At 39.2% G+C, this 23,692-nt stretch overlaps 1 protein-coding gene across 29 annotated transcripts in view; it reads left to right on the top strand.

The window, feature by feature from the left end:
• Window positions 1–23,692, top strand: part of RBFOX1 (RNA binding fox-1 homolog 1) — a 2,470,149-nt gene that overhangs the window by 1,867,860 nt on the left and 578,597 nt on the right. Inside the window, exon 1 of one of the 29 annotated variants that reach the window (XM_038419740.2) lies at window positions 19,812–20,366. The exons of the other annotated variants lie outside the window; for them this stretch is intronic. Within the exon in view, the coding sequence (XP_038275668.1) occupies window positions 20,349–20,366 (18 nt within the window). The 5' untranslated portion in view covers window positions 19,812–20,348. Of the gene's footprint in view, window positions 1–19,811; window positions 20,367–23,692 lie in introns of those variants that run through there. 29 annotated transcript variants of the gene reach the window in all.

The raw sequence follows: 23,692 nt of genomic DNA, 5'->3' as shown, positions 1-23,692 counted from the left end.
TTTGTTTTCCTTTGTGTGTGTGTTTCATAATGATGGTTTGTGCATTATGTTTATATTATTTTTTTTAAATCAGCTGCAGTCTGAGCTTTATATTTTGTGCATGCTGACACCAAAACAAGATACTTAGTGTGCTAACAAGGGAAAGGTGATCTTTCTATTTTGAGCAAAGAATGACATGTTTACTATTCAATTTGCAAACTTATTGGTTGTAGTGAATTACAAGTTTTCATCTATTCCATATATTATAAAAATCACATCTTTATGGGAAAAAAAATTCACTGAAGTGTTCACTGAAGTCCTTCTATAACAGAAGAAAAGATAACTTAATTGAAAAAGGGTAGTATCCGGTATAGGGTTGTTCTATTTAATTATTGAAAAAGATTTTGCCATTTCTTCTAGAGGACTGTGTCTCATACATAATACAGTTTCATAATGATTGAATAAACATTTTGCTTTGGTTTTTATTCCCAACAATTTGGGACATCTTTGTCTATTTTTCTCCCAGGAAATTATGTCTGTCTTTTTAGAGGGTAGGAACAATAGATAAAAAAGATCTAAAGGCATATACAGAAGGCTTTTCCTCAAAGATAATAAACCCATGATATATCTCTAGTATTGTTCCTTCCCAAACTCAGGACCACCCGCAACTCCCATGCATGCACGCATGCACGCACAGTTCCCCCTTCACTGTCTAGGATATGTAAATGGTAAAAATGGAAACTATAATTACATTGACCAGAACTGATGAACATAGACTAAACCGGAGTTGATGTGAAATGGCTGTAGTGTTCATGAACCAGTGAACATCAGTCAGTTTAGACGGCTGCTGAAATTCAGTATAAATAAATTCTACTTAAATGCTCCTGTGGCAAAACCTTTAGCTTGATTTGTGGTTTAAGAAAACAAAACTAGTTCTAGATAAATATTACAACTTATATCTTTGAATGATCTCCTACCAGAGCCCCATATTCAAATTCAAAGGAACAGAATTGTAATCTGTGGCAAGCCACAAAAGAGACCTTTAAGTGAAGAGAAGCTGTGTCCATAATAACCCTCTGAGTAATCTCCAGGAGAGAGTAGAGCCACTCAGGATCACTTCTTTCAGGAAATAGGTTTTTCACCAATGTCTGATGGTCAGTAGTGTGATGGGTTCGGTCACAGAGACCCCCATGTCACCTGACATGCTGGAATGACCTCTGAGCCCATTTTCCCTGCCATCTTGAGACTCCAGAACCCTGCCTTGTTGAACCAGACACACTAGCCTGGTGCAACAGAGACCCAGGTCTGGTCCACACCCCCAAAGCTGCAGACTTTAACCAAAAACTGCTCAGCAGGTCACCTTTCTCCAGCACCTAGATATTTAGTTCCCAATGGGATCCAAACCCAAAATAAATCCATTTTATTCTGTATAAAGCTTATAAAGGGTAAACTCATAAACTGCCCACCTTCTATAACACTGATAGAAAGATATGCACCACTGTTTGCTTCCCCAGGTATTAATCACTTACTCTGGGTTAGTTAATAAACATAAGTGATTTTATTAAGTATAAAAGGCAGGCTTTAAGTGGTTTCAAGTAATAACTGACAGAAAGTAAGTCACCAAGCAAAATAAAGCAAAAACACGCAAATCTAAGCCTAATACATTAAGAAACTGTTTACAGGTAAAATCTCACCCTCAGAGATGTTCTAATAAGCTTCTTTCACAGACTAGAGTCCTTCCTAGTCTGGGCCCAATCCTTTCCCCTGGTACAGTCCTCGTTAGTTTCCGCAGACATTTTAGATGGAAACTAGGGCTTTTCTCATGACTAGCAGCCCCTTTTTTTCTGTTCCACCCCTTTTTATACTTTTATGCTTTTTGCCTCTATGGGTCCCCACTCCTCCTCCTAAATGGAAAAGCACCAGGTTTAAGATGGATTTCAGTATCAGGTGACATGTTCATATGTCATGTGAGACCCCAGCCTCCATTCTTCCTGGGCTGGCTCACAGGAACACAGGAAGGTTTGTAGGTAAATAAACCATTTACAGGTCACTGATTCTGAAGCACCCTTAACAGCTTCCACTTAATATGTTTACCTTAGTAATATCAGTTTATATCTTAATCTCCTAACTCCAGACATAGAAATAATACATGCAAACAGATAGGATGAACACACTCAGTAGATCATAAGCTGTGTAATGATACCTTACAAGAGACATTTTGCATGAAGCATATTGCAGTTACATATTTATACTCATAAGCATATTTCCATAAAACATTATCGAGTGCAACATCACAAGTAGAATCAAAGGTTACTGAAAGTGCTAACAATAATCAGCCCAAAGATTTCTTTACTGCCCATTGCCAGCAAAGCATTTGTTATCAGTCATGACAACACAGACTGTTTCATAGAGATAGTCTGAAGCTTGACAGGAAGATGTTTAAAAATAACAACCGTAGATTTGGCTGATAAAGTAGGGATGTTCCTGGAGCTTACCCTGTCAACACCTTCTCAATAACCTCTCATTCCAAGTACCATTAGTGAACAGTTAGTATTTTGGTTACCCAAGATGTTCTCAACAATAATGTTTTGGGTTTTTTTAATACTGGACAAATCACTGCATACTTGCATGCAAAGGGTCCTGTCAGAAAGTGACATTAACCACCTCCCATAGAATCAGATCCAGGATCTCCCCACTGAGTTTCATCACCCAGCAAGAACATAGAAAAGTGGTCAATGGGATTTTGGCTCCTAAATGCCTAAATTGCTTTTTGTAAATGAGACAAAGGTGTTGCAATGCTGAGCACATCAATGCCTAAATATCTTTGCAAATCTGGGTCTTAATCTCCAGCCCACCTATTGACTGTGAGGAAGAAGTCAACAGTGCTCTGCATAGATGAAATGATACACTTCCACTGAGTCAACTGCAAGACTGTAGTCTCAGAATGTTTAGAAAAGGTAGCTATGGAGGTGCAGTAGTAAAAACACATTTTGCTTTTGTGTGAGGTAATGTTATCAGTTTATGCAGTAGTTAAGGGACACAACAGTACCAGGGATTTGTCAAGTTACAAGTATTTTAAAAGGAACACCAGCAAACCAAAAAGATGTTGCCATGTGTTTGGTAACTCTGGTTTACTAAAGCTTCATTTTATGATGCCATTAGGAACCTTAAAGTATATTGTGGGTGAAATCCTGACCCTACTGAAGCCAATGGGAGTTTTGCTCCTGCCTTCCATTGAGCCAGGATTTATTACCCCCATGAGTCATTCCACCTGTATTTTGTTGTAGCCATAAACTATATTTGTTCATTTAGAAATCCGTATTTAACATGCAGGCTCCAGGGGATATCACACTACTTCCAATTTGCTTGTACATACGCCCTATATTTTGTACCCAAAAAATAAAAGTTAACTTCCTAATAGAAAAGTAATAGCAGTAATCTTGCATTGCTAGACTTTGTTGTTTTTACAAAATACAGAATGATAGACTTTTTACCTGGGTTCTTTGAAGTGTTGGTCTAGATAATTAACGCTCTAAGCTAATAAAAGTACATTTTCTGAAGCTTTAAAATTGTTTGCTTTCAGTACTTTCCAAAGGATCTTCCAAACATCACTGTGATTTAGCGAGGTTCTACTGTTGTTAGTCATCATAGCCTCGATCATATTTAAGGTGCCAATCCTGCAATTTATTACATATGGGGAGAACCCTATTGAAGTTAATGTAGCTCTACAGAGAGCTGCTTGTACGATTGTGGCCAAAATTGATATACATCATTACACCATTCAACACACATTATATAGTGTGTATACTTTCCTTTGGAGAATACAGCAGCAGATGGTGCTCTACTTATTTAGGTGCTGATGTTCTGTTTCTACGCATATAATGCAAAATGTCTACTGTCATTTTTAGTGGAGAATATTAAGAGTTGTGGGGTGGTCCCAAACTGCACTGAGCGATATCACAAGTTTTCTTTGCTGCTAAGGGAGGAATATGACAGTTATATAAAAAGGACTTTAATTTGTAGCTGCACAAAGGTGACGGGAACCCTACCATTCATAAAACAGCTAAAAAAGTATTTCCTTCCCTCACCCCCAAAAAAGCAAAGGACGGTTTTCTTATGCACAAAACGATTTAATTAAAAGGGGAATAAATTTTATCTGGGGTTAAAAGTGGGGTAAATTCCCTAGAAATTTACTCTTGTCCAAAGGATGTAATATTGTTATTTTGAGTTTGAAAATGTGTATTACCTGGTGGAAATTGTAATGCTTGCCCTTTTCTGTGAGGAAACAAGCAGTCAGCTAGTGAGAATCAGGAATATCATGTAGTCCAGAGGATAAATAGCCATAGGAACTCTCATAGACTGAATTAAATCTTTAAATGAGGGCTGGATCATTCTGATAATGTAGAGAGACTGAGGTAAGCCTGATGCCTCTGATGAATAGTAAATGAAAAATTTGGTAAATGAGAACAATGAGCATAAAGTATGAAGAGATGATTGCAGAGAGAACTCAGGTGTGTTGAAGTTTCCAGCAAAAACTGGTGATGGCATTACAGACCAAATGTGGCCAAGTGAGGACACCTGGACAAGGAATGGACGGTTATGATTTTGCATGTGCTTTCCTGAAAGAGTTGGAAGGATTCAATTGGAGTGAGCTTCCTGCATGCAGGGTTAAGTCTGGATTGTGGGTAATCCAAGCACTATTTGGATGGGTGCAGAATTAGGTCTGAGGATTGATGTGCTGTGTAATGCTTAATATATAAAATATTATATTTCAAATTCTGTGTTATTCTCTGGTCCTTTGTGACAAGCTGTTTTCCCCTGAAACTCTTGAGGACAATAAAGGATTTCTTTGGTTAAGTGCTTTTTGTCATGTTTTTTGCTGAGCAGCTGGAAAGGGTATTAAGGGCACTTCCCAACAGCCGCGTGGGAAGTGAGAGACGCAAATCAGAAGTCTGTTATCTCAAAGTGTTCACTAGAGCATTGCTGTGCACATTTACCTGCATATGGATTTACAGCTACAGCAGTGTCTGTTACTACAGTAAATAAGACTATTTTTTTAACAGCAATGGATCTTACAACTTAGAAACTGTTACTCTTCTTAAACTGTTCTGTTGAGGTAAAAAAATAAAATGTGTGGGAGAAAAGGGTTGTGGGCTTTGGGATTCTGATATTTCTATTAGCACATACCTTGCTGGGGCTAATGGTTTCCATGATGCCTTTGCCAGCATAATACCAAGGAGACTTGACTGCTTGGTCTGGTGGTGACACCAAATCAGATAATCCATGCACAAACAGCATAAATGAACTCTGAATTAGGGAAGTTAGGTGCTAAGTATAAAGGGTAAAATTTTCAGAAGTGCCTAAGTGACTTAGCAGCCTATCCCCCAACGAAAGTTGGTGGGAGTTAGTCTCCTAAGTGACTTTTGAAAATGTAATTTAGGCTCCTAAATCAGTATCATACAAGCATATTTAACAGGCACGGTGCCTATTTTTTTTCTGAACAATCTGTTTTCCATTCTCCTTCAAAAATTGCTTGCAGTCTAATAAATTTATAGTAGTCTTTCTTTAATATTAGCCCCAAATTAGGGTTAGGATCCCATTTTGCTAGGTACTATATACAGGGTAGACGCAATCACTTTCAATGTAGGCAAAAGGTGTATCCCTGTTCTGCCCCTTTCTTTTTTGCCTGTTGTCCTATTTTATACTAGAGATGTTTGTTGGTACATTGTTTTTCACATGAAATGTTATTAATGAAGAAAACCAAAACCAATTGCCAATGGAGTGTTCATATTTATACCTTGACACTTTCTAAACCCAGTAATCCTATTCCAATATCTATTGAACCAAACTGTTGTAAACTGATGGTGCCAAAACTAAAGCTCCTTGCAGCACCTTCAACATCATAAAGCCACTTGAGCTTTAAATCAATCCCACAACAGCAAATTCTGTTGTGTTGCTTCAATACATTTTAAGTGCTAATAACTTTAAACTACTGAGTAGACTTTGTTCAGACAGACTTGTTCCGTAGATATTGATATTTTCAAAGCAAGCCAAGTTTGAATAAAATTGCTTAGGCACAGATTTTCAACAATGACTAATGATTTTGGGTGGCCAACTTGAGACTCTCTAAAGAAGCCTGATTTTGAGAAATCCCACTTTTCTTTTATTATGTTTTCTTTTTTCTTACTCCAGTTTCCTTTTCTTTTGTTACTCAGCAGTCATCATTAAAAGTTCACCCTTAACACACTCTAATTTCAATATTATAGTGGTTTCTTGTTCTGAGTGTAAGAAATATCTCCAATACCATTTCTAATGGGGTCAGCTGCCTCCCGTGCACCCCCACATGGCCTGGGGCACCACTGCAGTGCCCTGCTAACAATTTCTCCCTCAACAGCTTCTTAAACTCACAAAGGCTTTTCTTGTCAATTCACCACTGCATCTCGGGGGTTCACATAAATAAAGCTCCAAAATTCCCAGGCCCCAATTCACCCTACTCCCAGGCCTTCCTGCCTATGACCTTTCCCAGGCTCTACATGGCTGGAGCCTCAGGCTTCTGGTTCTGGCTGCCAAACCCCTTGGTATCAGGGTCCTCACAGCAGAATCCTTTCTTACTTCATGCAGTTTCCTGAGCTTTTTCTTTCACTGCAGCCACCTGCTGCTCTTTACAGGTAATTACCTGATCCAACCTGTGTCATGTCCAGCTTGTAAGCAACCTGTGTGCACAGGTCAGAAGACAAGTAGTGGAGTCAGGGTTGAGCTGGGTCTTAGGATACAAGGAAGTCAGGGTCAGGCACAGAGTTGCAGACAGGTGGCAAGTAATGGAGTCGGGATCAAGCCAAGGTCAGAAGCTGGAGTCTGCTATTCACAGCAAGGCAAGGTTTGGAGTAGAAGCAAGCAGGTGGTCTGCCCCTTTGTTCAAACAGCTCCCTTTGTTGACTTCCTAGTTTATATACTGGCATGGGCTAATCAGTGGGCTGTGGGGGGCTGCCACTCAGGCCCCATGGGCTAGTACTTCCTGCAATGTCTAGCTTCACAGGTCCCCCAGCATAAACCAGGCCTGAGGTTCCAGTAGCGATGCAGAAGTGTTGGCAGTGTGTGGCACCCCCATTGTCCCAGGTTCTGGTCCCAATGAGTCTTACAGTGCCTCTTTGCTAATCGGGGTTGGCTAACTTTGGGACACCCTTCAGGGGTGAGCCACCCTTGTTAACCTCTGGCTGATTAACAGTAATCACTGTATGTAGTATAATGTTTTCTCTATCTGTTTTAGTGTCTGACTCCTTTCGAGGCATGTCTATGCTATAGCAGCACACCTACAGCTTGTAATGCCATAGTGTAACACTTCTTACGTCAGTTGAACAGTTTTTTTTCCTGTTGATGCAATTTTTTCCTGTTGAGGTGGTAGTTAGGTCAACAGAAGAAGTATTCCGTCAACCTAGCTGTATCTACAGTGAAGGTGGGATTAGGTCAACCTAACTACAGTGCTCAGGACATGAAATTTTCACAGCCCTGAGCAATGTAGCTAGGTCTAACCAAATTTTTAGATCTGGGCCAGGCCACAGGCCAGTTTGTCCTCTGCCTTCTCCCCTCCTTCCCAAACTTTTGTATTGGTGACCCATTTCACATAGCAAGCCTCTGAATGCGACTCCCCCTTATACATTAAAAACACATTTTTATATATTTAACGCTGTTATAAATGCTGGAGGCAAAGCGGGGTTTGGGGTGGAGGCTGAAAGCTTGCGACCCCCCATGTAATAACCTCGCAATCCCCTGAGGGGTCCCAACCCCCAGTTTGAGAACAAGATATAATTCGATGTACCTCTTCTTTCTTTCCCATTCCCAGTCTTTGTTCTCATTTCCTTCCTCACAGAGTGTACTTACAGTGTTACCTGTGCCCATTCGCTGACCCTAAAAACCTCTATCCAACCCCCCCCCCACACACACAATCTGTCTCTCACATAGACACCCTGTTACCACCTTTTACTGCTGGCACTAGTGGTACACACACTCCTACTCCTGGACTTTCTCCGTACCTTCCAAGTATTGTACAACTTCACGTATGACTTTTTATGCAAAAGATCTAATGAGATAATTTGTATGTAACCATTAACTCCAGCTTTACAAGAAATGTGGATATAGATTTAGAGATTGTGAAAAACGTTAGCCTGCCAGTCTGTTGAACCAAGTCTTCTGTTTATCTGCAGGTCAGCAGCAGGGCATACTCCCAACATACACTGCCTAGGCCTTCTACCTGATCAGTCTGGGAGAGGGGAGGATTCCCTGCAAGGGTATGGAGGTACTCTAGTCTCCATGGCCTGTGCTGTTCTTGGCACCTCTGCAGAAAGCAGTTGTAAAGAGTGGTTATGAATTTTTGATATGGAAGCTGGAACTGAGACTTGTCTGCCTCTTAGGGAAAGGGTATGAAGCTTTGGTGAATGACAGAGGTTGTGAATGGCTCAGGTATATCAATAGGAATCACTAGAAAGGACCAGAACTCATGATTTTCTAGCTAACAGTCTAGCCCACCTTTTCTGTAGACCAAGTGGTATCTGAATGGTCTATTATTTCCTTCCTTTCACCACCAATGTATCCAGGAGAAGTTTCTTGTTGTGTGGGCAAGTGTGACAGGGCTTCAAAATGTGTAACTTGTCAGGTTTGTTTCTTTCATGCACATGTGAGCATGCACTCTCACCTTTTTCCCCCCTCCCATAGCCATACTTACACTGCTGCCCATTGACCCCTCAACCGAAACACATACTTAGTAAGATGGCTAATGCCTGGATATCCTCTCCTAAACCCAGGACCTGGGGTGCTGTCATTACTGCATGGTCATCCTGGGCAGGCCTCAGAAGCATTCCAAAGGTTAAATTATTAGGGTTGCCAACCCTCCAGGATTGGCCAGGAGTCTCCTGGAATCGGCATCAATCTCCCAGTGACTATTGAATGCAATCCAGGAGATTTTAATAGGATATTTTAAGAAAATGACATTACGTGATGTTCGGGGAAGAAAAATCTCCTGGAATAGCTTCAATCAGAGTTGGCAACCCTATAGATTATGTCCATAACAACACAAGACATGCAGTAGTGACATTATTAAAACAGGTTGAAGTCTCTCTTGGCTTTCAGGTGATAGATTATGCAATCAGGGTTTTTGAGAGGCCTCTTCCAAACTAGTACTGTAACCCTGAGTTCTTCATTTTGATATAAACAGGTACTATAGTCATATCAATTCTTGCTGTTAGTATAAAACATCAGTGTGTACATTGCACTCTCTAAAGGTAGAATTCAACAAAAGGTAATGGCATTAGTTGCAAAAGGTTTTCTTAGTATTGTGGTATTTGCACAGTGTTTCCTGAGTGGACTGGAAGACACATCTTTTCTTGTGTTCCTGTCTAATTCCCAAGCAGAATTGTTGATAAACAGTAAGAAAGGTTGCTTTTTGTTGGGATCACTCCCACCTTTTGGGGAAGAGAGAAAAGCAGGGTGTTTTCAAAAAGGAGAATTAAATAAACAGAATGCTGAAAACAAAACAAGAAACTTACGAGTGACTGTAAAGCATTGTTCTGCTTCTTAGGCTATTCTCTTTCACACCTCTGTTCCCATTCTTTGTGCTGCACACACTTTTATAGTTTTGCTTTATTTCATATCTCCAGACTGGGAACCTCCCTAGTGTTTTAAATTTTATTCACGATGACTGTATTTCTTACAGTGCTACTTATATTCACCTAGAACCCACCTTGCACACACCTAATACTACCTGTCTTCTGCAAAAAATACAGCAGAGAATTTTGCCATGTATCTATATAAGCTGCCAGCTGATTAAGCTTTGAGTAATGCATAACTAATTTTACTTACGCCAAAAGTAAATGTCAAACATGCCTATACTTTTTTTCAAAGGATGGCAAAATAAGGCCCATCTGAATGTATGAAAAGAGGATGTGAATAGGCTTTGATTTAACTAGAACATGGAAAATTTGGTGTGCCTGATGGGGAGTTCAAAACTGTTATGTCCTGAACCTCAGCACAGATTTGCCAGCAGATTTATGAGGGGCTAGAAACAACGAAATTGCGCCAGATCAGGTTTTTTCAGTTTGCTTCCATCTCTGTTTTATTATTGCTTTTAATCAACCTCATTTTATCATGTCACTGACTTAAAAACTGTTTTTAAATATTAGGCCAGATTCTCAGCTGGCGTAATTCATTGATGTCAATGGAGTTATGTTGATTTATGCCAACTGAGGAGCTGACCTATTGGCTGCACCACTTAGAAAACAATTGGCTCCAAAGCAAATCTGAGCGGACTATTGGGAGCAGATGACTTCCTGCATTGCATTACATGATACATCACATTGGAATCAATAATTGATTTCAATCCTGTTGGGCTATACTATGTTCTATGAATAGCCCATCCAGAATTTTTGGGAGTACTGATGATAAGGGATTTGAACTGATGTTTTATATGGAATTGGCCAATGGTGAACAGTACAATCTCTTGGATGAATTTAGTTTCTTTTCCAGCTCAGGTTTATCAGAAAGAAGATAGTGAATGACTTGAATTCATTCATTCATTTAATTTTACTAAATAAGAGTGTTGGCGAGTTTTACTCGTCAGATTGATTTAGATCCAGTTGCTGCAGATATCCAGTGCTCATTATCCAAGCTGTATTGCTCATTTGTGGTTGCTTATAAAGACATGGCATTATTTCTGTTTGCTACCTGGATTACTATAATTCCTGAAGTCAAGAGGAAGACTTGAAGAAGGCACCTCGAGCTTTGACTGTCCAGAAGGAAGGAGAAGAGAAGCAGAATTAAGGAATTTCTGAAAATTGTAAACATTTTATTTTCTGCCTAGTTGTGAACCATGTAGTCAGGACCTTCTCTGGCTCCATTGCACCTAGCAATAGGTTTTGGGAACCCTGTCTTCCTGTTGTGTATCCTAGTCTATATAAAACTCTACACCCTTCATTGAATTGAAAACTTCACATATCAACAGAGCTGGGATCAGGACCCAGTTCTTACAGCTCCAGGATAGTAGATCAATAACCTTAAGACTCTCTTAGCTGTCACTTGTTGTGTTATTTTTCTAAGCTGCAACTACATAGTATAGAAGCTATCATGGACACATGGTGGTTGATTTGGCTCCTGCTGAAGCAAGAAGCAAAAATAATCTGCCATTGACCTAATGGGCCAAGCATTTAGCCCAATCCATGCACAACAGTACCCATTAATGACTTAGCTTAATACAATCCCTCCCTCTGCTCCTGCCCCCCAGTATAGCTGGCACGTGAATCTACTAGGAGCTTGCTATTTGGAAATTTTGAATGGTTGGAGAGGTATTAAGTTGATTTTGATATGGAAGAAGACTGAAAAACATTACACAAAAGCCCAAAGGGCCAGATCTCTCAAGTTTGTTCCATTGTTTCTATGCCATTTCTACGCTCAGGAAATGGAAAGCTGACTCCCTGGGTATTCCCTTGATATAGGGGAAATCCTTGGATGGCATAATGCCATTAATGCCTCCAGCATAATGGGTATTTCCTGAACATCTTTTTGCCTCTAAGATCAGAGGAGCACAAAAATTGTCTTCCTTCTCCAGCCACATTCCTTTCTCTCCATTCCACCTTTGGGTTGTTCACTGACTACAGCTCATCTGGAATCCAGGATCCTGGTCCAATATTTAAAATCAGAGTAATATCTAATTATCAGATTGATTATTTTTTCTCAGGTTTCACAGATGTTCCGAGTTTTCATAAATCCTGCAAATTTCCAGTGGAACCAATTTTCCAGGAGAAAGAAGCTATAGGGATGCTAAAATAAGATTTTTACAATGGAGCTGCTTGCAACCTGAAAACAGGACAGACTATAAGAATCATACAAGATTAGGGTTTGAAGAGCTCATCTCTTCCCATCTCAGGAGCTCATCTAGTCCCATCTCCTCAAAGCAGGACCAACACCAACTAAATAATTCCAGCCAGGGCTTTGTTAAGCTGGGCCTTAAAAACCTCTAAGGATGGAGATTCCACCACCTCCATAGGTAAGCCATTCCAGTGTTTCACCACCCTCTTAGCAAAATAGTGTTTCCTAATATCTAACCTAGACCTCCCCCACTGCAACTTGAGACCATTACTTCTTGTTCTGTCATCTGCCACCACTGAGAACAGCCAAACTCCATCCTTTTTGGAAGCCACCTTCAGGTAGTTGAAGACTGCTATCAAATCCCTCCTCACTCTTCTCTTCTGCCATTTAAATAACCCCAGTTCCCTCAGCCTCTCTTCGTAAGTCATGTGCGTCAGCCCCCTAATCGTTTTCATTGCTCTCCACTGGACTCCCTCCAATTTGTCCACATCCCTTCTGTAGTGGGAGACCAAAACTGGTCATGTATGTTATGTCCAAAGAACTCTGTGAATAGTGAATCTGTAAACCACTGTATATGAAACTGAGATTTGATAAATGTCACTATAATCGAGTTTAAATCAAAAACATTGTTAATTATCTATGTTGGATGAAATGAGGAGGCGTGAAGGCATGTGGCATGAAACAGGCATGAAAATATTTCTAATTCCCCAAAGGGGTCAGGTTAGATTCTATTTGTGGGTGAAAGTTCCCCATGTTTTTTGGTATCAGATCCGGTTCACCACTCCTAACTGCAGTACATACTGCAACCGCATGTAATTATTGGGGCTGCTTCAGACCAAATCACTACGGTGTCAGTGGTGTGCCAGATCTACTGCGACTTGGAGGCAAGCAGGTGCTGCATCAACTAGGTCTTGTAGGTGCTAGCGCAGGGTGACCAGATGTTCTGATGTTATTGGGACCATCCCGATATTAGGGTCTTTGTCTTATATACACAACTATATCCACCTGCCTGAAAAACAAGTGTCCTGATTTTTCACACTTGCTATCTGGTCACCCTAGTTAGCCCTAGGGGTCCCAACAGCCATGCAGATGCATTGCTAAGGGATTGGTTATTTTACTAGGGCTGTCAGGAAAGAGAAGGGCTGCACATGCTCTAGGTACAGAGGCATAAACAGTTACAGTTCCCAATGAACAACAGATGTTCTTGTTTGGGCCCCTGGAGCAGTCCAGTTGAGAATCAGGGTTCTTCATGCCTAATGCTGGGGGTACCTTCTCAAGTCCAGTCTCTGTTCCAAGCAAACAGGTGCTACTAGTTAGTGTCTCTCTTTGGGGCACTTCTGCCCTGACTCCCTGCACGGCTGCTGTGTTATACCAATAAAATAAAAACTAGCATGATCTAATTAAAGGGGAAAAGGCAAAATGCCACATTTATTGTGAATACAGAAGGAATCATAGTAAGCAGTTAGTTATAGCTATAACATTCCATTCAATTTCATATTTATTCACACATTCATTCATACACACACACACACACACACACAGGTTCTGCAAGGTTGTTCTCATAGTTACCAGCCTTAGAGTTGCTCATGCCAAGCCACGGGCCAGGTGGCCTGGATATGAGGAGGGAGCAGGGCCTTGTCAGATGCTCATCGGATGCTCCTGGAAGTTGGTTTGCAGAATCAGACCCCAAAGTTCTCACTTTCTAGAGTCCATTTTTATAGGAATTTCTTCCTATGCCAGTCTATGGGAATTGCTTCATCATGCTGTTGCTGAATCAATCAGCAGATGGCACATTCCTGATGGCTCCGTGCTGCCAGATGTTATCTTGTTCTTTGGTTCTCCCATTCTTGAGGCTGCTGGGTGGATTCCAGTCTGCCCTCTGGGGGTCCTCTGGTTATTTCCACTTGATGCCTTCTTCAGCCGATGGACACTGGATTCTTAGGCTGGCTCCTCCCTGATCATTCAGTTATTACGCACACCAAGCATCCATCCACATACATCCTCTATCTCTATTTTAATCACAGTTGTTAACAAAGTGAGATGAATACAACAAAAGGGCGGGGAGTCTCTGGGTGCTGTTTCTCTTGTTACAGAGTATTGCTTTGAGTCTCTCTCTGTGTGAGTAGTTATTGTTACAAAGAATTGCTTTGAGAACAGACTCTGTCTTAGAATGTACTAACACAATTAGCAGCTTGCAAGTTTCACACATAGAGGGAGAGAAACAGAGACCTCTTAATTAGTAATACCCTGGAATTTAAACTATGGGGAATCAAACTCATTTGTGATTTTAATACAGAACTTCTTTAATATGATCCAACATAAGCTGTTGCATAAGTTCCACACAGACCTACACCCAGATGTACTGTCCAGCACGCTCAGCCTGTTGCACGTGCGGTTCTGCATATGGTTCCTGAGGAATTTTTTCTGCATCCAGCTTCTACAGATCTTGGCTAGATACGTGGCCTCTCCAGCCAGCTTCCCTGCAGCTGCTGGCTTGCTACGTAGCTGCCACTTTCCAGACAAGAACCTGCTCACTTCCTGGTTCAAGAGAAAGGAGATGTGCAGTGGGAACAGGCTGATGGGAGTTGTTAGACCTCTGCTTAGATGATCATCATGTTATCAGTGTTACCTTTGTGATCCCTCTTCCTTCTCCCTCCTATTCTTTGTTCAACCTACTTGTAATGCCATGTTTTTAAATTGTATTGTAAGTTCTTTAGGGCAGAGACCTTGGTTGAAAACCCAGGCTCACTGAAACCCAGTGGGAGTTTTCCATTGACTTTAGTGGGGTGAAGGGTGAACCCCGTGTCTTACTATGCATTTGTACAGTACATGGCACAATGGGGTCTCAGTCCTGACAGTGGCCTCTAGGTATTGCTGTAATACAGGGAATGATCATATGTAGCATTGTGGATTATCTTCAAGTCCCTTGCAATACCTAAAAAAGCACCATCTAGAGTAGTAGCCTAGACTCTGCATTTTCTTGTTTGCAATGTTGTAATTTGCATCATCAATATTATTTCAGGTTTTTGGTCGTTAATGAATATGTCAAGATATGGAAATGAATTATGTCCTTTTAATAATGTAATGGAGCTCTGACTTGTAGATCTGCATTTTCTTTTTTAGCCTGCATCATTTAACTCCCAGTAAGAATATGCTGATCCGAGATAAGTAATTTTGATTAATGAATATTTAAAAAATAACTGTGTTCTGTAATTTCCACTGCAGCCCTTGTATTCCGCCTAGTCTCAACAATACTGTAGCCCACTTTTATTCCATAGTGGAAATATTTTCTGTAGCAGTTGTTAACAAGGGTGAAATTGTTACAAACAGGCTGCAGTATGGACTGGTACAGAGATGCCACCATTCCAGCAGAGGGTACTGAGGATAATGTGCCTAAACTAATACCAGAGATAAACGTCCTTAAAGTAAATGCCTTTTGTAGTGCCAGGGGGAAATGAGCACTGTTATACCCTTTCAAAAGCCTTTTGTATGCTCCCACCCTCACAAAAGGTGTTTGATCCACTACCCTGTCACAGTCCCTGGGAAGGCTGCCCTGCCTTCACTTCTCTTTGTGATGAGGTCCTGCAGTCCAACCCCCTCTCCAACTAGCTTACTTCCCCTTGGTTGCCAACCATGTTGCTTAGCAGGCCCAATGGATATGGCACCTTCAAGAGCTCTCACTCAGGAGCCCGTGAACAGTAATAGCATGAAGAAAAATAGCCTCTCCAAAAACAAAGTGATTTATTTTGCCAAAAAAAAAAAAGGTACACAGTGCTTATAGAAGTGGATTTAAAACAGTGACCTGCATTCATATTGTCTTCCCCACACTTGGAATTCCACTCAAGTCACTCAGTAAACATGAGAGACAAAGTGGGTGAGGTAATATCTTTTATTGGACCAACATCTGTTGGCGAGAGAGACAAGCTTTTGAGCCACGCACAGTTCTTCTTCAGATCTGGGAAAGGTACTCGTAGTGTCACAGCTAAATGCAAGGTAGAACAGATTGTTTATCATAAGTAGTTAGCACATATTCTAAGAGACCATTCAAGATGATAACTCTTCACTCTGCGTGAGCTAAGCCCGGAAGTCTACACAGCAATGAAACAGCTCTACAGCTCAAGCCCTGCAAGCCGAGTTGGATGGCACAGGCGAGCTATGGGTTTTTCTTTTCTGTGTAGACACCCTCTCTCACCAACAGAAGTTGGTTCAATAAAAGATATTACCTCACTCACCTTGTGTCTGGAATATCCTGGGATCTACATGGCTACAACTATAACTGGGTAAACGTGACTCAGTCTTGGGGTCCGCTGCTTTCTTAGGGACCAAATTGTAGCCTGCTTGCTGCAGATCCTGTCTTTCAGTCAGTTTCTGGGTCAGCCTGCAGCAAGATCTCTCTCTCTCTCTTTTTGGGTACATCTACACTGCTATCTGGACAGCATGTGTAAGCACACCCAAGTTGCCTTGATAAAGCTAACTTGCTAAATACAGCTGGGAAGCTGCAGTGGTGTTGGCTAGCCACCCAAGTACATACCTAGGGGTCCCAGGCAGGATTGTACTGAGGAGGCTAGCCTGTGCTGCCATGGCTACGTTGCTATTTTTTGCAAACTAGTTGGTGAACTGACCACTTCCCCTCTCCCTCTTTCTCAGAGGATCTTTTAATAGATCAATGTCTTTTGATCTCTCTTCTCAGCCTGGGCTAAAGAACCTTATAGCCAGGGTTGAGGCTGAGGAATCCCTCTTCACAGCTGTAAACCTAGCTATTATGTTTGAGAAGATGATCCTTATCTAGACTATTATTTTACCTTTTCTTCCTGGTTTCTTTTAACAATGCCGTTTGGTCTAATTCTGTGCATTTGGGCAGGTTAATATCACCCCAATGCAAAAAGGGCATATTATAATGCAAATATTTCTCAGATCTATGTACAAATATTTCTCAGCTCTTCACACACCCATTGAAATAAATGAGAAGACTTACGTTGACTTGAATGAGCTTTGGACTGGCCCCAGGTCAGTTCTGTTGTTCAGTGCAGCAGAAGCTGGACTGGGACCTTCACCCTCCTGTTCGTTTTCTAGAATTAATGGCAGTATTACAGACTGCCAATACTGTGCTTAGAGAGTGGGATTTTGCCTGACCCATGCATAAAGGCACAAGAAATAAAGGAAGGATGCCTTTGCCCTCTTCTTATTTACACCCGTTTCTTCCCTACTTGAGCATAAGCTAGGCACAGTCCAGCCTATAATGTACTTAAGAAGGAGAAGAAGAAAATCTTCCAAATGCATGGTTGTGGATAGCAGAAGTAGAAAATGTCATTCAACTTGTTTCAGGGAATAAGATGTGAAGAATTGATTGAGTAATCAATTTAATAATGAACAGAATTTCAAATACAAAAATAATTAGTTGACACAGCCTTTGGGCACAGTTCACTACAGTTTTATATGCTGTCTATGTAGTCATTCGGCTCAAAAACAGGGTAATTTTGATGTAAAATGATTCATAGGCAATAGCTGTGCACACATTTCTCATATTAATAAAATCTTTAACCACCCTTTGGAACTTCTGAAACCTTATATGCACTCTCAAGGTGCATAGATCAAAAATTGTTAGATGCACAAATAGACCATCAAAAAATGTATTTTCTGCGTAACCAACATAATGTAATTCATCCTAATGTAAATTAATACAAAATGCCAAGCACTATATAGTAGAAAAATGAGGTGAAGAGTAAGGCATAAAGGTGAACAAGTTGGGACTGTTAGGTTGTTGAACACTGTCAATTAGATCAGCTGGTGATTTTGATTTTTTTTCCCCCTGCACAAAAATGGATGCAGTCCTGTTCCCATTGGAGAGAAATCTATTTGAGGTTTGTTGCTGACTTGAATGGGAGCAGGATCCTGACTTGAATGGGAGCAGGATCCTGACATTTCCCTACTCTATCAACACCCCATTCTAAATATTTTGGTTTGGTATATATACAGAAGGGTTTTTAATTAAATGTTTGATGCTTTCATTCACACAAAAAATGTTGAGGGAGAATCTAAAATCAAATGTTTGTGCTTTACAAAATACTTTTCTATTATGCATGGAAGACCACAACCTCATCTGGGTAGAAGTCTGTATTCATCCTTCTGTTTTGTTAGTGTCAATTATGTTGGACCTACATTTTTGAAAAGCACACTTCAAAAATCTTCTATAAAAGTTTCCATAAAAGCAGGGGGAACTGACATTTACCTCCAAAGTGTTAGAACAAAGGAAGAAGGCAGCGCCGATGTAAATCAAACAATATTGGCATATTGGTGTGAACGTTAAAGTTCAGGAGGGATTATTTTGGCCACAAGATCCTTTCTGAGCTGCTCTTGGCCAAAATTAGACCAAAGTTATTTGAGAGTACACCAATGCTTTCCTGCCACTTTGCTGTAAAATTGGCCATTTTAATAACTAATAAATGATTATATGTTTTTATTTTGTTCTCAGTAAAAATTAATAAAGGCCTTCTTCTCTTACATAATTTGCTATGAATCAGCCATATATATGGCTGATTCATAACAAATCATATGTGTGTGTGTGTGTGTGTGTGTATAGATATAGATAGATAGATAGATAGATAGATACACTATATATATATATACACTATATATATACATAAATTAAAGAAATTATTATGCAAATAAGTTATTTTATATTTTTCAAAACTAAGTCAATTTTTATGTGCTAGTGGTAAGGAAGTATTTTTTTACTGCTGCTAGATAGAATCCTTTAAGACTCTCCTGATTACTGTTTGTTTAATGTTATGGATTTTAGTTTGCTCTCCCAATCCTGCTTTGCTATTATGTCTCTTGATGAGCCTTGTTATAGACTGTTTCAGCAGGTGCCTATCCATTTGCCACCTGCCCTAGTGCAGTGAATGATTCTGCAATTTAGCTAATGCATTTTAATTATTTACGTGACATTTTACCTTGTATGGTTAGAGTGAGTATGTAAATTGCCTAGAGACTGCAAAAAAAGTCCTGCCTTAACTGAAATGTAGACTAAGTGTACAGTCTATGGTCAACGATGAGGATAGAACCAAAGACAAAAAAAAAAAAGGAATGGTCTGTTTGTTTTCATGTTCATACCTATGCTGGTCCACCCCGTCCCCCTTATTTCTTCATTGATCTATAGTTAGTAAGTGTATATTGTGTAAGTTGATGTACTCAGTGAAAAAATTGCATGTATATGTTTTTACATCTACCTCAATATACAAAACATACCATAGTAAGAAAGTGTGTAATAGTGCCAGTTTATGAGGTCAGGGATGATTTTCATGATAAATAATACACAGTCTAGAAAGTCACCAAGACTTGTCTCTTTTACATTGGAAAATTGTCTTTGAAACAAGAATTCTCTTGATTGATTCAATAAATGAATGTAGCCAAGCAAGATGAATTAAAAATATTTCACTTTATCATGTTATAAAAGTCTAAGCTACAAAAACCCTTGCATAACCATTCATTTTACATACAGTACCTATCAAAATTTTAAAAATAAGAAAACCAACAAATCTGGTATAACTGTCAGTGCTACCTAGCCTAACAATTATAACTCTGACCTAATTCTGAGTTTTAAGTATATGTGGTTTTACTGCAAAAACAAACAAAACAAAAAATATACCAAATTATCACAAACACTGTAACTTTCTTCTGATTTAGTTCTCGTATTTCCCTGTTCCCTGTATTGCATTTATCTCCCAGTAGGACTAACAGGAGCAGCAATAACACTATGAAGTCAGTAGATGGCTGTAGAAAAGTATGTTGAACACTCTTGTGTTAGAGTAATAAGATTGGGGAAGGCCTTGACCTGACTGGATGCTGCTTTTATCTGAAGTACATTTAAAGAGATAAAGGGGAAGCAGGGTGCAGTACATGCTCCTTTCTTTTCCATGGGAGCTCAGCTTTGAGTTAAAAAATTCTCAAGTGCAGGATTTGTGAACTGGGTCCTTTAGCAAGGAAATGTAATGGCTTAGGTGCCACTGGAGTCACCTGCTTTACACTGATGATTTTTTTTTCCGTCAAGACATCTTAGAAATCTTCCTATAAATACCTACTGAGGGGGCTTCTGTAAATCCCATAGCAGCTATCAGGAAGTGGTGTGCGCCCATTTCTTTCTTTCTTTCTTTTTCTGGTTTTACCACTGTAGGTGGCTGCCTTTAGTGCACGGACCTGCTCATTAAACAGACACACCAAGAATTGTTACCTAAGCAAGCTTGACAGCAAAGAAAGGACAGGCAGAGTTAGGGAGAAAAGGGAAGAAAAAAAGACAGCCTGAAGCAAGTCACTTCACTCACAGAAAGAGCCACTGAACGAATGCTATTCTCATAAACAAACAAAAAATATCTTGTTTAAGAAAAGAAGAGAACTGTGAGGACTTGACAGAAAAAGGCAAGATTTTCTACCCGCTGGTTTCAGTTTTCCTTCCAGACATACTTGGTGAAGTAAGGAGACCTCTCTTTGCTGACAGATCCCTTGATTTCTCTTTCAAGATGATGATGTATTTGTGGGTAGGTAGTGTCTCTCTCCATGTCAATCTTTTATTAACAAATTGACTTTGGGACTGTAGATTTTAGCCTATAGTAACAGCATATTTTGTAATATGTAAAGGTGCCTATACTGCAGGATAGCCTAGCACATCTAGTGTACATTACATTACATGTGGTTGCATTACCAATGGGAGTTTAAATGAACTGGTTCATTAACGTAAAGCTGCAATTTTATTTTCAGGGTTTAGAGGGTGTTTGCAGAGAGTGCACTGTTTTCTTTTCGTTGCCTTAAGAAAATGTTACAGTTGTATCTCTGTGATTCACTGTGTGGTTCAGTCATAAAATGAATGCTGCATCACTTGTGGATGTACAGAATTTGCTTTCTTTATCAAAAATGAACTAATCTTAGTGTGAGTTCAAACTTCAAATTATGCTACTTGACGTGTGTGTGTGTGGTATAGTAGTAGTTGTAACAATATTTCTTAACCTTTGAAGTATGTGATGACTGACAGGTATAAATGCAGAAATATCTTAATATGCACTTATTCTAGTCCTTTTACATTCAGCATTGTTCTGATTTTTTGCAGCAAAATCTGTTCACCTGAGGAACTAAAATAGGACTCTTCTGTGACACATCCATTGTCAGTTAATGAAAGTATTATCCTTTTAATTCATCCAGCTATAAATGCAAACACATTTTTATTTTTTTTTCCAAAAAGAAATCAGTGAACAAGTCTGCATAATTTAAAAGCATTTCTCAGTTCTACTTCAAAGAGTGTATGTATATGTTCTAGGGAAATACTTTAATCTCATTTGACAATCCATTTTTATTTGAAATATATTTTGTACTAAACATAAAATAAAAATAGATGTGGGCTAGCTTCTAATCTGGGCTACCCATTCAAAACAGGCTACATGAAGGCTATACTCCTTAGAAACATTATCAGTAAATCACTACCTTTCTCTTAAACTGCTTGCGGGTCGTGCTGTAAATCCCTTTTTACAGTTCCTTCTAATTTCTGTCTACCCTGTAATATATTGTAATAACTTCTGTTAGTTGGACAAAAGGTACCATAAGCAGACTTATACGCTACTTATTTCAGTTCTTTGACCTGTGTTATCATTTCCAGAGCTTCTCTAATCACTGAGCCTTATGATTTTGACTCTCTTTTTTACAGCATACTGTAGTACATTACATCAATTTAGTTTTCACAAGCAATATCTATTCATGTATTTCAACAGCAAGAGGCATCACAGATTACGGCCTGTTTATTCTTTAACCCTTTACCATGATTCGTTGTTTTATTGTAACTATATAACCACTAATCCATATCAATCTTTTATAATATGTTAAAGCCCAAAATCTTCGCTATAATGATCCATTTTTTCTATGCAATTTTGCTCTTTTGTTTTTGGAATTACCATCATCACGTGAAAGGGATTCTAAAACAGAGAGTAAATATTTGAGGATGATGCACACAATATTTTTGTGGGAAGAGAAATAAAAATGATAGGACTTATGTTGTTCTATATTTTTGTTACACTTACTCAAAGCATTTAATAGGAAATCATTAATTTAGTGAAGGACTGATTTTTTTTAGTTGTGTGTACCCTTGTTCATTAGAATACCAATTTCCTTAATTTTAATTAAAGGTAGTTATTCTATCTGTTATTATCTTATAATGTATGAACTTCTCTAGCTATGCCTGTTACTCATGTTTGTTCTATCCCAAAGCACAAGAGTAAGCAGTTTCTGTTGGTACGCCCTCTTGGGTTCTTAAAGTTTACTGACCTGCTTTCTTAGTAATTAATCTTTGACCTTTAAAAATCTAGTTCTTCAATGCCTATTTTCCTCTTTTTGACTTACTTTTAATGGTACTTCATATTTTTATTAGCAGCATTCATCAAACTGAAACATGTATAATCGATTTATATTACTACTACACCTGGGTATTAAGCACAGTTTCCATTTTTAATTTGCCTTTGCAGGTATAAAAATTATTTAAATCAAACTTCCAAATCAGATTAGTTAGATGTATGCTGAGAATTCAGGGATTTTAGTATATTTGCATGGTACTGGTTCCTTATGTTCTGGAAATAAGGAAAGGATGCATTCAGCAAAAATGTGATTACATTTTATTTTTCCTGTAATGGTAGGAATTGTGTACCTAAAATATATTGATATTTGAAAAAGGTGTGGCTGTTATAGTGAACAATGAGCTTTTGACACATACAGGTGCAATGTATAAACTCCCCTATAGCAACATATGAAAGGCTCTCTCTAGGCCCTACTTCAACTTTTACTGTCATTATGTAAAACCTAGTTTATAATATTAGTATAATTTTGAGTAGCCAACTTTTGTGAAAAAGTGAATCTTTTTTTAAAGAAGTGTGTGATGAATTTATTCTCTTTCTCTAATCAGCATAGATATATTTGCTCCATCTTATCCACCACTTTATTGAACAGTGTCACTATGTAGTTTCATTCATGCAGGGATTTACAAAGAAAAAATGCCATTCCAGCTGTTTTACATTCTATATTGTTTTACTAATTAGGACCCTGGAAACGTTATTTTCAGTTGTTGTATTGACAATTTGTGGGTCTCTTTATAGTGAACAAACTGTGAATGTGTTCAGTTAATGAAATCAAACAATATCTTAGTGGTGCAGTGAACAGCTAGGACAGTTCAGTGTGTTGAGTGCAATATTAGTATTTTGTTCAAACTGTGTATTAAAAGACTTCTAAAAGTAAAGTGGGTGCCTACGACATGTTGGATTCACAGTCTTGCGGAATGAAATGCTCTGTTTCTCCATGGCACAAGCACCCCAACAATCCTTGTACTCCCATCCAAAGGTGAAGGGGATGAAATTCAATAGCCATGCCCATTAAACTGTGCTGAGACAGCTTTTGCAAGTGTGGCATTGTACAACTGTACTGTAGGAACTTGACTGCATCTACCAACCAATTTCATGTGGACCATCAGACTTCAAGGACTTTTAATAACTACTCACTTGGACTGGATTACAACCAGCACCTAAAGTTGAAAGGATTTGCATACTTTTGACTTGAATCCTGAGCCCTGCTCCAATACGATGCACATTTTTATTCAGCAGGAAGATTTCTTGCACTTGTGATGCCAGGCTTTCCTGACAAGCCATGATACAAGCCTCACAATCCTGTACTACTAATGCTTGATGGATATGTTGTAATGGAATATGGAAAAAAAGATTTTCCCATTTCCCCAGATATAATTGATTAGCGTAAGGGCTTTTACCAAGGCTGTGAGGGTGTTTTTCACAGAAACATCATATACCTTTGGCTATTGATTGGAAGTTGAAACTTCTAA

Source organism: Dermochelys coriacea, chromosome 10 (genome assembly GCF_009764565.3).
Source record: "Dermochelys coriacea isolate rDerCor1 chromosome 10, rDerCor1.pri.v4, whole genome shotgun sequence".
Lineage (NCBI taxonomy): Eukaryota > Metazoa > Chordata > Testudines > Dermochelyidae > Dermochelys > Dermochelys coriacea.
The sequence above is the reverse complement of the archived record's forward strand: the minus strand, read 5'-3'. Positions and strand labels throughout refer to the sequence as shown.